Source organism: Theropithecus gelada, chromosome 19 (assembly GCF_003255815.1).
Source record: "Theropithecus gelada isolate Dixy chromosome 19, Tgel_1.0, whole genome shotgun sequence".
In the NCBI taxonomy this organism is placed as follows: domain Eukaryota; kingdom Metazoa; phylum Chordata; class Mammalia; order Primates; family Cercopithecidae; genus Theropithecus; species Theropithecus gelada.
The window spans coordinates 16478443-16493391 of NC_037687.1; the positions used below are offsets into that span (position 1 = coordinate 16478443).

Below are 14949 nucleotides of genomic sequence, written 5' to 3' on the forward strand. Positions count from 1 at the left end.
GTCAGGAGGAGGAGGTCGGCCTCAGAGGTTTCCCCATGCTGAGCCACAGGGCCCCCATTCTGCCCTAGAGCTGGGCTGAGCGACAGACCCAGGCTTGACGCTGTCAGATCCCCTGTGAACCCTGCCCCACATCTCAGAATCCTCTCGGCTCCTCCGACTGGGTCCCGGGATGACTTGGGTCTGCCTTGCTTCCGGAGAGGGGACCAGGGGCACGTGGGGCTGCACAGGAGGTTGAGGCAAGTGACCCGCCCCCCAGGCCCTGCCTCTCCCCGACGTTGGCCACCCATCCTGCTCCGGGCAGCACTCGTCCACCTTGGTGGCCCAGTTAACAGCGACTTGTGAATGGGCATGGGGGGTCCTCTGGGTGCTGGGTGGCTTTCCGTCTCATGGCTGCCCTTTCCCCCACAGCACCAGGAGCAGCACTCGGAGGGCCGCAGCGCCCCCTCTAGCGAGCCACACCTCATCTTCGTGTACGAGGACCGACAGATCCTGGAGGATGCAGCAGCGCTCATCAGCTACTACGTGAAGCGGCAGCCGGCCATCCAGAAGGAGGACCAGGGCACCATCCACCAGCTGCTGCACCAGTTCGTGCCCAGCCTCTTCTTCTCTCAGCAGCTGGACCTGGGCGCCTCTGAGGAGTCAGCCGACGAGGACCGGGACAGCCCCCAGGGGCAGAGCACAGACCCCAGCGAACGGAAGAAGCCGGCGCCAGGACCCCACAGTAGCCCCCCAGAGGAGAAGGGGGCCTTTGGGGATGCCCCGGCCACTGAGCAGCCACCCCCGCCACCCCCACCGCCACACAAGCCTCTGGACGACGTCTACAGCCTCTTCTTTGCCAACAACAACTGGTACTTCTTCCTGCGCCTGCACCAGACCCTGTGCTCCAGGCTGCTGAAGATCTACCGCCAGGCACAGAAGCAGCTCCTGGAGTATCGGACCGAGAAGGAACGGGAGAAGCTGCTGTGTGAGGGCCGCAGGGAGAAGGGCAGCGACCCCGCCATGGAGCTGCGGCTGAAGCAGCCCAGTAAGGCTCCGAAGCCTGCCGGAGGCCCCGGGGGGTGCCTGGGGTTTGGGGTCACAGCTCATGATCTGACATGTCCTGTTACTTTTCTTCCTGGCTTTTCATTTTAAGAGAATTCTGTGATTTCAGATGGGAAATTGCAAACAGGAAGTTGCCAGCATAAGACAGAGGTCTCAGGTACCCCTCGCCCAGGCTCCGCCGGCACTGGCACCTGTCCTGGGTGTAGCACCCTCTCCTGACTGGGGAACCTTTGTTTCTCATGGGCCTTCTTGTGGAGCCGTCACGGCCCAGCTCCACAGTGCCCTTTTACTTTCCTTTTTTTTTTTTTTTTTTTTTTTTTTTTTGAGATGGAGTCTTGCGCTGTTGCGCAGGCTGGAGTATAGTGGCAGGATCTCAGCTCACTGCAACCTCCACTATCCTGGGTTCAAGTGGTTCTCCTGCCTTAGCCTTCCAAGTAGCTGGGATTACAGGCGCTCGCCACCATGCCCAGCTGATTTTTTGTATTTCTTTTTTGAAATGGAGTCTTGCTCTGTCGCCCAGGCTGGAGTGCAGTGGTGTGATCTCACTGCAGCCTCTGCCTCCCAGGTTCAAGCAATTCTCTGTCTCAGCCTCTGAGTAGCTGGGATTACAGGCACCCGCCACCATGTCCGGCTAATTTTTTTTGTATTTTTAGTGGAGACGGGGTTTCACCATCTTGGCCAGGCTGGTCTTAAACTCCTGACCTTGTGATCCACCTGCCTCAGGCTCCCAAAGTGATGGGATCACAGGCATGAGGCACTGTGCCCGGCCCAATTTTTTATATTGTTAATAGAGACAGGTTTTCACCATTTTAGTCAACCTGGTCTCAAACTCCTGAACTCAGGTGATCCGGCTGCCTCGGCCTCCCAAAGCACTGGGATTACAGGCACGGGCCACCATGCCTGGCTCCACATCACTCTCTGTGCCATCCGTGGGTTGCCGGCCAGATTAGGCAGCCTCAGGGAGGGTGGCAGTGAACGCCAGCTACTTGGGTTTCCTGGTGATTCCCAGATTTGCCCCAGGGGTGGCGGGTGAGGGCTGCTGGGCCCCACGGGGGCATTTGTTGGGGCTCTGTGGTGCCAGAGCTTGGCCTGCGTGGCTTTGTGCACTCCAGGAGGCATGTGGATGAAGCTGTGTGTCTCCACAGGTGAAGTGGAGCTGGAGGAGTACTACCCAGCCTTCCTGGACATGGTACGGAGCCTGCTGGAGGGCAGCATCGACCCCACGCAGTACGAGGACACCCTGCGCGAGATGTTCACCATCCACGCCTACGTGGGCTTTACCATGGACAAGCTGGTGCAGAACATCGCGCGGCAGGTGAGCCGGGCCGGGGCGGGGCCGCCCCTGAGGACGCTGGAAATGGCCCTGCCGTTACTTCACTCCCACCTGGGAAGGGGGCCCGTGGTCGGCACAGCAAACCTATCCTGTTTTTTCTTAATCGAGACAAAATTTACATAATGTGAAATTACCCATTTGGATGTTCAGTTTGGTAACATTTAGTACATTCACAATATTGTGCAACCACCACCTCTGTCTAGTTCCAGAACATTTCATCTTTCCAAAAGGAGACCCCGTCCCCATCAGCAGCCACTCCCCATTCCCCCGCCCAAGCCCCTGACATCCAGTCATCTGCTTTCTGCCTCTGGATTTCCCTCGTGCTCCATTCCTATTTATGGCTCTGTAGTAGTCAGTTGCATGGGTAGCTACGTTTCGTTTCTCCGTCTCGGCTGTGGCTGCCTTACAGAGATTGTGAGCACTACTGCTCTGAATATTTGTGTACAGGTTTTTGTTCTGAGTTCCTGTTGACAAACCGTTCTTGAGGATAAATTGACAACATGGAAAAAACCTTAACCCACTTATCCTGGGGGAGGGTGGGAGCAGTGGTGTTCATCCGCGTTGGTTTTAGTCGTAGCAAAAACCTGGCCCCCGCTGAATGTCAACGCAAGGAAACCAGTCACGTAAACATAAACAGCAGACATCCCAGACGAGCGGGGTGTGGTTCCAGGACGTGGGTCCTGCTTGGTTTCTGCCAGAGTCATTGTTCATGGTGACCTCCGTTTCCTGGTCACCCAGTGAGGCTGTTCGTCATGAAGCGGGAAGAAAGCTGGAAAAAAATAATGCCATTACTCTCCCACCCAGACACAGTCACAAGAAGCATTTCAGACAGGATGTTTCCTTCCAGGTTTTCAAGACTGCTTAATGCAAGTAAAATGCACACGCAGAAAAGTTCCCAAATTTGAAGGGGGCAGATGGGTGGGCTTTCATCAAAAGAACCCCTGCCCCTGTGTCCCCACCCAGCCACCTGCCACCCATGGACACTCACAACCCTGATTTCTTCTTCTTTTTTTTTTTTTTTAAGACAGAGTTTTGCTCTTGTCACCCAGGCTGGAGTGCAATGGCGCGATCTCGGCTCACAGCAACCTCTGCCTCCTGGGTTCAAGCAGTGCTCCTGCCTCAGCCTCTTAAGTAGCTGGGATTACAGGTGCACGCTACCATACCCGGCTAATTTTTGTATTTTTAGTAGAGGAGGGGTTTAACCATGTTGGCCAGGCTGGTCTTGAACTCCTGACCTCAGATGATCCACCTGCCTCTGCCTCCCAAAGTGCTGAGATTGCAGGCGTGAGCCACGGCACCCGGCATCACAACCCTGATTTCTACACAGAGGTAGATCCCTGGTCTTGAGCCGTGTCTTAACAGAAGCACACAGTGCCCGGCTGCATCCTGGGACTGTCATTCTGTGAGATTCCTGTGTTGAGATCAACCAGCCAAGGATTCCCAGGAACGACCCCGACTCCGTCCACCTGTCTCCTGAGGACAGGCATGGGTGGTGCCCCGTGGGTGCGTCTCGTGGCCGTCCATGTACATTTCTGCTGCTGCCCTTGGGGTGAGGCAGAGAGAGGTGTGCCTCACTGATGGAAACTTTCAGTTTCCTGGGTCACTCCTACCATTGCTGTGCCAGGCCGCACTCCGTGTCCTCCCTGGGGCGTCTCTCCATCAGCTGGGAGCTGTTCGAATCTCGGTGGGCTCACATTAAATTTCCCTGATGGCTCATGTGTGTGGTTGGGGCCTTGTCCTTTCATGGCCGTTGGGACATCTTTTCTCTTGGAAAGCTGTCCACAGTGTTTGTGCCTGTTTCCGTCGAGTCTGCCTTGTTGGTGACTGGGAGGATTTCTATGTCTGGCCACAAGGACTTCGTGAAACCCACAGCTGCCTTCCGACACCGTCACTTCAGCCTCCTCCACTTTCCCTCTGTGTGCCCGAAACAGGTCCCTGCCCATCACCGTCCACAGCAGTGGCCGCTCCCCCAGTGAGGGAGACACACATGGGGCAGCCTGGAGAGAGGACGCCCAGGGCCCAGCGCACGGTGTTGGGGCAGCGATGAGGGGGATGCTGGGGGCTGGCAGTCTGCCCTCCCAGGCCGGGCACCCCTCATGGGCCATGGCTTTGGGGACAGCAGCCTTGCTTGTGGCACCAGGAGATTGGACCAGATGGTTTATGGAAAGCATTGATTAATGCTTTAAAAGAATCTCCCACTTCCATAAATATCTCCTCTAGAACCTCTTAAAAACAAAGCAATGAGCCAGGCGCGGTGGCTCAAGCCTGTAATCCCAGCACTTTGGGAGGCCGAGACGGGCGGATCGTGAGGTCAGGAGATCGAGACCATCCTGGCTAACCCGGTGAAACCCCATCTCTACTAAAAAATACAAAAAACTAGCCGGGCGAGGTGGCGGGCGCCTGTAGTCCCAGTTACTCAGGAGGCTGAGGCAGGAGAATGGCGTAAACCCGGGAGGCGGAGCTTGCAGTGAGCTGAGATCTGGCCACTGCACTCCAGCCTGGGCGACAGAGCGAGACTCCGTCTCAAAAAAAAAAAAAAAAAGGCAATGAAAATGGGTTGTCTGGCTGGAGCCGTAGTCAGAGCCTCGTGCTGCCCTGCTCTCCTGGCTGTGGCCTCACCAAACCCCACCTGTAGCTCACTGGGCCAGGTGCTCACTCCGGGCCTCTCCATGCTGTTTGTAACGTGCCTCGAGGCCATGTCTGGACTCTGCCTCCCTTTATCTTAAAAATTAGCATTGCTGTTTTTTAGCAGTAGCAGTAGGCATTCAGTGGGCACCTGCTGTGTGCCAGGTGCTGTCTGAAACCTGTGCATGTCCAGGTGGTATTGTATCCATTCACCAAAGCTGCACACGGAACCCCCAGGCAGTGTGGTCCCCTGACCAGGGCCTGGGCTGTGCAAGCGGGTGTTTCACACCAGCCTTGTCTGCCCCACAACCCCTGCTGTTTCCATTCCTTCCTTCTTCAGTGCAAAGGTGAAAGGAGTAGCAGTGTATTTACATCCAAGCATTTAGGGGAAAGGAACAGCCTGCACTCATACCACCTTCAGCTCATTCCAGGGTTTGCTTTGGAACATTTTCTTCCGTGTCTTTTCTATGTGTTTCTCACACGCACACAGGGTTTGCTGGTCTGGCTTGGTCTGATCTGGCCTGGTCTGTTTTGTTCAGGTCTGGTCTGATCTAGTTTTGGTCTGACCTGGTCTGACCTGGTCTTGTCTGGTTTTGGTATGGTCTGGCCTGATCTGGTCTGGTCTGGTTTGGTTGGGTTTTGGTTTGGTCTGGTTTGGTTTTGATTTGGTCTGATTTGGTCTGATTGGTCTGGTTTGGTTTTGATTTGGTCTGGTCTGATCTGGTCTGGTCTGGTTTGGTTTTGATTTGGTCTGATTTGGTCTGGTCTGGTCTGATTTTGGTCTGGTCTGGTCTGATCTGATCTGGTCTGGTTTGGTTTGGTTTTGATTTGGTCTGGTTTGGTCTGGTCTGATTTTGCTCTGGTTTGGTTTGGTTTTGGTTTGGTCTGATTTGGTCTGGTCTGGTTTTGGTCTGGTCTCATCTAGTCTGGTCTGATTTGGTTTTGATTTGGTCTGGTCTGGTCTGGTTTTGGTCTGACCTGGTCTAGTTTTGGTCTGGTCTGATCTGGTCTGGTCTGGTTTTGATTTGGTCTGGTCTGGTCTGCTTTGATTTGGTTTTGGTTTGGTGTGGTCTGGTTTTGGTGTGGTCTGGTTTGGTTTGGTTTTGGTCTGGTCTGGTCTGGTTTTGATCTGATCTGGTTTGGTTGGTTTTGGTTTGGTCTGGTTTGGTCTGATCTGGTCCGGTCTGGTCTGGTCTAATCTGATCTGGTCTGATCTGGTTTGATCTGGTCTGGTCTGGTTTGGTCTGATCTGGTCTGGTTTTGATCTGGTCTGGTTTGGTTGGTTTTGGTTTGGTCTGGTTTGGTCTGGTCTGGTCTGGTCTAATCTGATCTGGTCTGGTCTGATCTGGTCTGGTCTGGTTTGGTCTGATTTGGTCTGGTTTGATCTGGTCTGGTCTGTTTTGGTTTGGTCTGGTCTGGCTTGGTCTGGTTTGGTCTGGTCTGGTATGGTTTTGATCTGGTCTGCCCTGGCCTGCACACAGCCTGTCAGGATCCTGGTCTTCATCCCTGTGCCTTGCAGTCTCCATCCTGACTTGTTTCTGGCCTTTGCCAACTTCCTCCGTGGGTGAGATGGGGGCTCCTGCAGGAGGCAGAGTGGCCGCACCACCTGCTTTCCTCCTGCCAGTTGCACCACCTCGTGAGTGACGACGTCTGCCTGAAGGTGGTAGAGCTCTACCTGAATGAGAAGAAGCGGGGCGCCGCCGGTGGGAACCTGTCCTCCCGCTGTGTCCGCGCCGCCAGGGAGACCAGCTACCAGTGGAAGGCCGAGCGCTGCATGGCCGACGAGAACTGCTTCAAGGTGAGAGGAGGCCTGGGGCTGGGAACAAGCCGGGAGGCCCAGCCACTCACTCAGCTCTGGACTCGGTCCTGGGTGGACCCTGTTTCAGTGGCTGGGACGTCGGCCCTGCTGCAGAGCCCGGGAGGTACCATTGACCTACAGGAAGCGTCAGGGCTTTCGAAGGGTGGCAAAGGTGGGTGGCGGGTGGCCTTGTGAGCCTGCGCTGTACCGGCTGGGCTGTCCCAGCAGTTGAGGTTGTCGGCGTCCCTGCTCCTCAGGTGATGTTCCTGCAGCGCAAAGGGCAGGTGATCATGACCATCGAGCTCCTGGACACTGAGGAGGCCCAGACGGAGGACCCTGTGGAGGTCCAGGTGAGGCCCTGGCCCCAGTCCGTGCCACGCACACCAGGGAGCGCCTGAGGGCAGCAGCATGGGGCTCCCACCAGCCAAGCGCAGGCTGCGCAGCATCCAGAGATCCTCCCTCTGCAGGCGGCAGGCTCTCCTTGAGGCCTGGTGGGTGGGGTTGCCTCCCTCCCTGCTCCCCCACCAGGCTGTCTTCTGTGCCCCCTCTCCAAAGAGCAGACCGCTCCTCCTGAGCCAGCAGGTGCGTCCCAGGGCAGGAGGGGAGCCAGGCCACCTCTCCCTGGCCCCCGACTCCCACGCAGGGCATCCCCGTGGCTGACCTCCGCACCTTCCGTGTCAGGGCTGCATCCTGATCCTAATCCCCAGCAGAGGAGCCACCTGGCCCCAGCTCCCAGTCACAATTTTTGTGGGGACAGATGTTTCCTGCTCACCTCCTGCATCCTGGTGACAGTGAGACATTGACCCGTGTGTGCCCCCAGGGTGGTCACTGGGGCCTGCAGCTCCCGGCACCTGCCGGCGGGTCCAGTGTGTGTGCACATTACTCAGCTGGCCAACTCCATTCATTTCCTGGGGCTGCCACCGCAGTGACCACAAACCACGTGACTTCAAACAACAGAAGTCTCTTCCCTCAACGTCTTGGGGGTCAGCAGTCCACAGCCACAGTGTGGGCCAGGCCGTGCTCCTGCCAAAGGTTCTGGGACAGATCCTTCCTGCTCTTCCAGCTTCTGGGGGCTTCCAGCACCCCTCACTGTGGCCTGTTTGTGCGAGTCCCGCTGTCGCTGGGTCCTCTGTTGAGAGCTATAGTCCGGGAGGGTCTCCGTCAGGGATCGGAGTCCTCCGCAGCGGCGCTCCTCATGCTCTGGGAATAGGGGGCACAGAAGCCCTGTGAGCTCCTGAACTCAGGGCCTAGAGTGAGAGTGGCCATGGCCCTGCTGTGGGCGTCACGGGCTGTGTCTCTCCCCGTCTCCAGCACCTGGCTCGGTACGTGGAGCAGTATGTGGGGACCGAGGGCGCATCCAGCTCACCCACTGAGGGCTTCCTCCTGAAACCCGTGTTCCTGCAGAGGTGAGAGGCCCTGAGATGCATGCTCCGTTCCTTCCTGTGGGCCCAGGGAGTGTCCCCTTTGTCCTGACGGGGGCTGGACCATGGCACATTCTCTGGCTGGGAACACTTAGTAGGCACCTGCTGTGTGCTGAGGTGGGCCCTGCCCTTTTGAGGCTTGTGGTTTGCAGAGGAGGGATTAGTAACCCCAGGACGGTGAGGGGTACGAGGGGAGGGGCCAACCTTACAATGTGACAGTGGGTGGAAGAGCGAATGCCCGGCCTGGAGGGAGACGCTGCCAGAGCTGGTGGGGCCAGGCCAGAGGCAGGTGGCTGTGGCAGGACCCTGGACCAACTCAGGTTGGGCTAGGATGGCGCCTCTGGGACCAGTGGGGGCCGCTGGTGGTGTTCAGATCTGGGGGCGTTTCTTGTTGTTTCCATTTGCTTTTCTGTGGACCCCTGGGAGGTAGCACATCTGATGGTCCTAGGCCTAGGGGCTTCCCAGCCTGCAAATCCTCTCACGATATCGAGAGCGAGCCAGAGTCCATTCCACCTCCTCTCACCCCCAGGAACCTCAAGAAGTTCCGCCGCCGGTGGCAGAGCGAGCAGGCGCGGGCCCTGCGCGGCGAGGCCAGGAGCTCCTGGAAGCGGCTGGTGGGCGTGGAGAGTGCCTGTGACGTGGACTGCCGCTTCAAGCTCAGCACCCACAAGATGGTGTTCATCGTGAACTCCGAGGACTACATGTACCGTCGCGGAACCCTCTGCCGGGCCAAGCAGGTGCCAGGGGAGGCCTGGGCTGCCCCTACACCCCCCTCCTCACCCCAAGTTCTGGGGCCCTGGGGGTCCAACCCTCAGCCGCCCTGACACCGGCCTCTCCAACAGGTGCAGCCCCTGGTCCTGCTCCGCCACCACCAGCACTTTGAGGAGTGGCACAGCCGCTGGCTGGAGGACAACGTGACAGTGGAGGCGGCCAGCCTGGTGCAGGACTGGCTGATGGGTGAAGAGGATGAGGACATGGTACCCTGCAAGACGCTGTGTGAGACGGTGCACGTGCACGGCCTGCCCGTGACCCGCTACCGCGTGCAGTACAGCCGCCGCCCGGCCTCGCCCTGACGTGCCCTCGGCCTTGGTTGCGTTGGGGCCGTTTTCTTGAACGACCTGAGAGGCATCTCCCAGCCCCTCTGCTGCCGGACAGCGCACTCCAGGGCAGGACGCCGCTCCCGGTCTCCTGTGGGCCTGCCGTGTGCCAAACCTGAGCTACCTGCACCCGAGCCCTGGGGCTCAGCCCCACCACAGGGGCGGGTGGACGTGCTGGCCGAGGAGCAAGCAATCACGTTTGCGTCCCTGTCCGTCACATGTGCCAAATCCCTGGCAGGCGGGTGGCCCCTGCCCTATGTTCTTACCGTGTCTTGGAAAAGTCACAGGTGACAGCCCTCTTGAGGCCTGCACTTTGGAGGGGGTCCATGTCCAAGAGACCCTGACAAGGAAGGAGTTGAGCCCTGGGTAGGCTTACTTGAAAAGTGAGTCCTTCCAGAATATTCTCAGAGCTGCCAGAAATGTCACCTGAGGGTTTGGGCATCAGCTCTGCCCAGCTGGTGTTCAGGCCCTCAGTCACTTTGGAAGTGAGAAGAACCCTTTAGCCAAACCTTTGGGATCCCACTTTGAAGTCAAGACCTGGAGTAGGTGGGCAGTGCCTCAGGAGACCCCGCTCTGGATAAGAGACACCTAACCCCAACTCCAGCAGCTGGACTCTGGGGCCACAAGGGGAGGGACCCCAGCCAGCGTTCCCACAGAAGTGTTCCCGCAGAGCTGGCACCACCCCGTTGTGGGGCGGCGGGCCCAGTCGAGTTCATGCAGTGGGTACCCTAGGTGTATGTGTACACGCACAGATATTTATTCTTTTCGCTCTTAGTGGTTGTTATTTCTGCAGCAGCCAAGTCCCGCAGCTCCCTGGGGCTGAGATCTCCCTTTGTGGAACTCCAAGAGCTGCCCTGATAGTCCCACCCACCACCCACGGAGCCCCATCCGTCTGCCTACCCTGGGACCCACATGGCCACTCCAGGGATCACTGTTATCCTTTCGTGAGGGGCTGAGGCAACTGTCCCATGAAGGCATCCAAGGCTTTCAGTGCCAAGAATCCCAAGTGACTGGGGCTGGGGATCGGTTCTCCAGGCCTCTCTCCCCCCGCTGTGAGAGCCCCTGGCCCTGGCCCCTGTGCACCAGTGGGCCCAGAATAACCACCACCCTCACCGTCCTGCAACAGCTGGACTCAAGTTTCCAGGAAGTGGAGATGCGTTTCTAGAAGTTCCCTGTGGAACCTGGAGGCTCCGGATGCCTTTGACTCCAGGCTGGGCGATTCCGAGGCCGACCCGTCCTCCTGGGATCCCCGCCCCCGCTCCCCAAGTGTCACGCAGGCACTTTGTACGCGTCCCGGTTTTCTAAGAAGGGAACTTGCCATCAGGATTCCTGCACCAGGCCCACGGTCGTCTCGGGCAGAGCCACGTGGGCCCTGGGTGCAGCCGGAGACCCCGCCGAGCCCCTCCTTTCGGTATTCCTATCCCCGCATGCTTCTAGGGAGCGCCTCTTTTCCGTTCTTGAGGAATTTCTGTTCTGGGGCTTGTCCTTCCTTTGCAGCTGTTTTGAATGTAGTTTTCCTTTTCTATTTATTTGCACATTAAAGTTAAAAATTGAATATTGACATCAAGCCATGAGGGTATGTTGGTCTCTTCCTGCGAGAGCCTTGCCGACTTCCTGCCACCAGGTCAGTGGGCGGGACCCACGGGAGCAAGGGGTGGCTGGGTGTGCCCACCCGGGCCCAGGGGAGTCGAAGCCCACCTCGAACCAAGATCATCTCACACCCTGCACCTGCACCGCCACGACATGGGAGTGTCTTCTAGAATATTCTTTCCCAACTCCATATGCACATTTGGTGGGAATTAGAAGCGTCTCCTTCGCCCGAGTGTCTCTCATGCAGAACCCAATTTAAAGATCATGGTGTTTGCTCTAAGCTTCCCATGCCCAACCTGTCCATCCAGGCCTGCGCCTGCCCACCCGCCCCACACGACCACCCTCCATACTCCATGGGGCCCACCCACCTCCTGGCTTTCACCATCATTTTCTCCTCATCTCCTGCCCCCGTCTGTGTCCCAGGCCGCACACCTGCCTCCGGGTAGCAGAAGCCCCCAGCTCTGCTATGTCCCCTGGCTGACATGCCTAGAGGGTTCCAAGGCAGAAGTGGCCAGCCCCTCCCCTTCAGTATGGGCTCCTCCATCCTCTGCAGGGACTGTCCTCCCCAACCTCCCCGAGGGGCCATAGCTGCCTCCCAAGGACCCATGTGCTCCCTGCACACCCGAGCTTCCCTGGCAGTTCTGACCCCCACCCCCACCCCCACCAGAGGGTCAGGGCTCCCGGGGAGTGTGGCAAGCCAGACTGGAGGCTGCCCTGTTTCCTTCTGCCTCGATCCCACGGCTGGGGATGCCCAGGGTCCTCTCTGGGCCCCCAGACTGGCTTTCCTTGGTCAGAAGTGCTGCAGGGACTGGAAAAGGCTGTGCTTGTACCAGGAGAGCGAACAAAGAGCAGATCTCCAAGGTGGCCCCGCCCTGAGGGGTCCACTGCCCTCAAGTAGGCAGGGCCCGTGGCCTTGACAAGGTGATATGAGATGAGAGGTCCCTCGCTGGCCCTGAAGATGTCTCCACTGTGCTGGGGAGGGGACCCCATGGCAAGGGACAGAGAGTGGCCTCCAAGAGCCAAGTGGGACCTCAGAGCCACCACTACCACCAGGACCCAAATTCTGCCCAAGTCCACCTGAGCCCAGAAAAGGCCCCCGAGCAGCAGATAAGGACACAGCCCAGCTGACACCTTGATCTCTGCCTCATTTGACCCTGAACCAAGGACCCAACCTGCCAGGCCGGACCCCTGACCCACCGAGAGGCGAGATCATAGAGGTGTGTGGCTGTGAGCCACGTTCATTACCCAGAGATAGAACAGCAGCATTAATAAAGCCGCTGGATGTCCAGCACCTCCCCTTCCACCTCCTTCAAGTATGTGGAGGTGGCTGAGGGTCTCAGGAACCCCTACTGAGGGGGGAAATTAAAGAAAGAAAAAATTAAAAAGAGAATTCATCTTTCCTGTATTAGGCTGACTTGTCCCAGAGGCAGCAACGGGCACAGCCCAGACCCAGGAAAAGTCTTAATAATACTAAGAAGCCAAGACACAAAGGAATGTGCTCTGGAGCCTCTCCCAGCACTCCCTCAACACAGGAGAAGAAAGAAAGATTTTCCTTTGTTTTAGGGTATGAGTTTATAGATTCCTGTTCTCTGTAACTAGTGACTTCAAATATTCTGTTTTATCTAAGCAGTGAAGGTCATAAACCATGTGAGCAGGCCTGAGATATAGCCACCTGGGTGCCATAGTGATGGCCGTGGAATAAGCCATGCTAGGCACTAGGGCAAACCTAGATAATGGCCATCTGGGTTTCATAGCAAGAGTCATGTGTAATCCTGAGTTATGAACCTGTTACAATTTGATGAACTGTCTTTGTCCTGCCTCTCTATCCCTGCTTTCACACCACTGTAAGCCTGCCTGAAGCTAACCCACCCCGTTTTTAAAGTGTGTGTAAAAGTCAAGTGCTGTCTTTATTCTAGGCCCAGTTTTTATTTTATTTATTTATTTTTTTTGAGATGGAGTCTCGCTCTGTCGCCCAGGCTGGAGTGCAGTGGTGCAATCTCGACTCACTGCAAGCTCCACCTCCCGGGTTTACGCCATTCTCCTGCCTCAGCCTCTCAAGTAGCAGGGACTACAGGCGCCCGCCACCACGCCCGGCTAATTTTTTTTTTTTTTTTTGTATTTTCAGTAGAGACGGGGTTTCACTGTGTCAGTCAGGTTGGTCTCGATCTCCCGACCTCATGATCCACCTGTCTCGGCCTCCCAAAGTGCTGGGTTTACAGGCGTGAGCCACTGCGCCTGGCCTCTAGGCCCAGTTTTTAGATGTTGAGTCCGGTGGGTCTGAGTGCACTCAACCTCCTGTATACACCCCAAGGTCTCTCTTTTCCTCCTGTTTCCACAACACCACATGTGATGCTGACAGAGGGCGCTGGGACAGGGGCTTCCAGTGGGGCCCCATGAGCATTTATTCTGTTGCTACTGAGGTGTTTGTCTCACTGGCTTTTGCAACATAGAACCAGTGCGTCCTGCCTGATGTCGTCACTTGCTGAGAATGAAACTGACTACTCCAAGCAGCAAACTGAATACCATCTAGCAATTGCATTCCTTTGTATTTGCCCAAGGGAACTGAAAACTTGGATCCACACAAAAACCTGCACACAGATATATGCAGCCTTATTCACCAGCTCCCAAACTCAGATGCAACCAAGATTTCCTTCAGCGGGCAAACGGATAAACCATGTCACCTCCAGACAACAGGATAGAAAAGGAAATGAGCAGGCCGGGCGTGGTGGCTCATGCCTGTAATCCCAGCACTTTGGGAGGCTGAGGCGGGTGGATCACGAGGTCAGGAGATCGAGACCATCCTGGCTAACATGGTGAAACCCCATCTCTACTAAAAAAATACAAAAAATTAGCCGGGCGTGGTGGCAAGCACGTGTGGTCCCAGTTACTCGGGAGGCTGAGGCAGGAGAATGGCGGTGAACCCAGGAGGTGGAGCTTGCAGTGAGCAGAGATCGCACCACTGCACTCCAGCCTGGGTGACAAAGCGAGACTCCATCTCAAAAAAAAAAAAAAAAAGGAAATGAGCCACGAAGCTGTGAAGACATGAAGGGGCCAGGCCAGGCATGGTGGCTCAAGCCTGTAATTCCAGCACTTTGGGAGGCTGAGGCAGGAGGATCACCTGAGGTCAGTTCGAGACCAGTCTGGCCAACACGGTGAAACCCCGTCTCTACTGAAAATACAAAAATTCGCCAGGCGTGGTGGCGGGCGCCTGTAATCCCAGCTACTCCAGAGGCTGAGGCAGAAGAATTGCTTGAACCCAGGAGGCGGAGATTTCAGTGAGCCGAGATCGTGCCACTGCACTCTGGCCTGGGTGACAGAGCGAGACTCTGTCTCAAAAAATAAAAGACACAAAGGCACCTCAAATGCATCTAACTAAGTGAAAGAAGCCAGCCTGGAAAGGCTGCACACTGCATGATTCCAACTATAGAACACTCTGGAAAAGGCAAAAGTAGAGAGACAGTGAAAAGATCAGTGGTTGCCAGGGGGGCAGATGGGAGGAAGGAACCCATAGGTGGAGGTGGGAGGATTTTTAGGGCAGTGACACGACTCTGTGTGACACTATGGTCAATGGTGGACATGTCACGACACATATGTCCAAACCCATAGAAGGTACAGCACCAAAAGTGAACCCCCATGGAAATGCGGGGTTCCAGAAGACAGAGCCATGTCCACACAGCTTTTTTTTTTTTTTTTTTTTTTGAGACAGAGTCTCGCTCTGTCGCCCAGGCTGGAGTGCAGTGACCGGATCTCAGCTCACTGCAAGCTCCGCCTCCCGGGTTTACGCCATTCTCCTTTCTCAGCCTCCCGAGTAGCTGGGACTACAGGCGCCCGCCACCTTGCCCGGCTAGTTTTTTGTATTTTTTAGTAGAGGCGGGGTTTCACCGTGTTAGCCAGGATGGTCTCGATCTCCTAACCTCGTGATCCGCCCGTCTCGGCCTCCCAAAGTGCTGGGATTACAGGCTTGAGCCACCGCGCCCCGCCATGTCCACACAGCTTTATCCATGACAACAAAGGCACCACTCTTGGTAAAGGACATAGATAGTA

General features: G+C 56.6%; 1 protein-coding gene across 2 annotated transcripts in view; it reads left to right on the forward strand.

Annotated features, from left to right (window-relative positions):
* The window catches only part of SIN3B (SIN3 transcription regulator family member B), a 50160-nt gene extending 39278 nt beyond the window's left edge, over positions 1-10882 (forward strand). For both annotated transcript variants that reach the window (XM_025368125.1, XM_025368126.1), the window contains 7 exons: positions 409-1024; positions 2187-2356; positions 6624-6797; positions 7055-7147; positions 8109-8203; positions 8748-8955; positions 9061-10882. In XM_025368125.1, the coding sequence (XP_025223910.1) occupies positions 409-1024; positions 2187-2356; positions 6624-6797; positions 7055-7147; positions 8109-8203; positions 8748-8955; positions 9061-9291 (1587 nt within the window). In that variant the 3' untranslated portion in view covers positions 9292-10882. The remainder of the gene's footprint in view (positions 1-408; positions 1025-2186; positions 2357-6623; positions 6798-7054; positions 7148-8108; positions 8204-8747; positions 8956-9060) is intronic.
* Positions 10883-14949: the final 4067 nt, after the last annotated feature.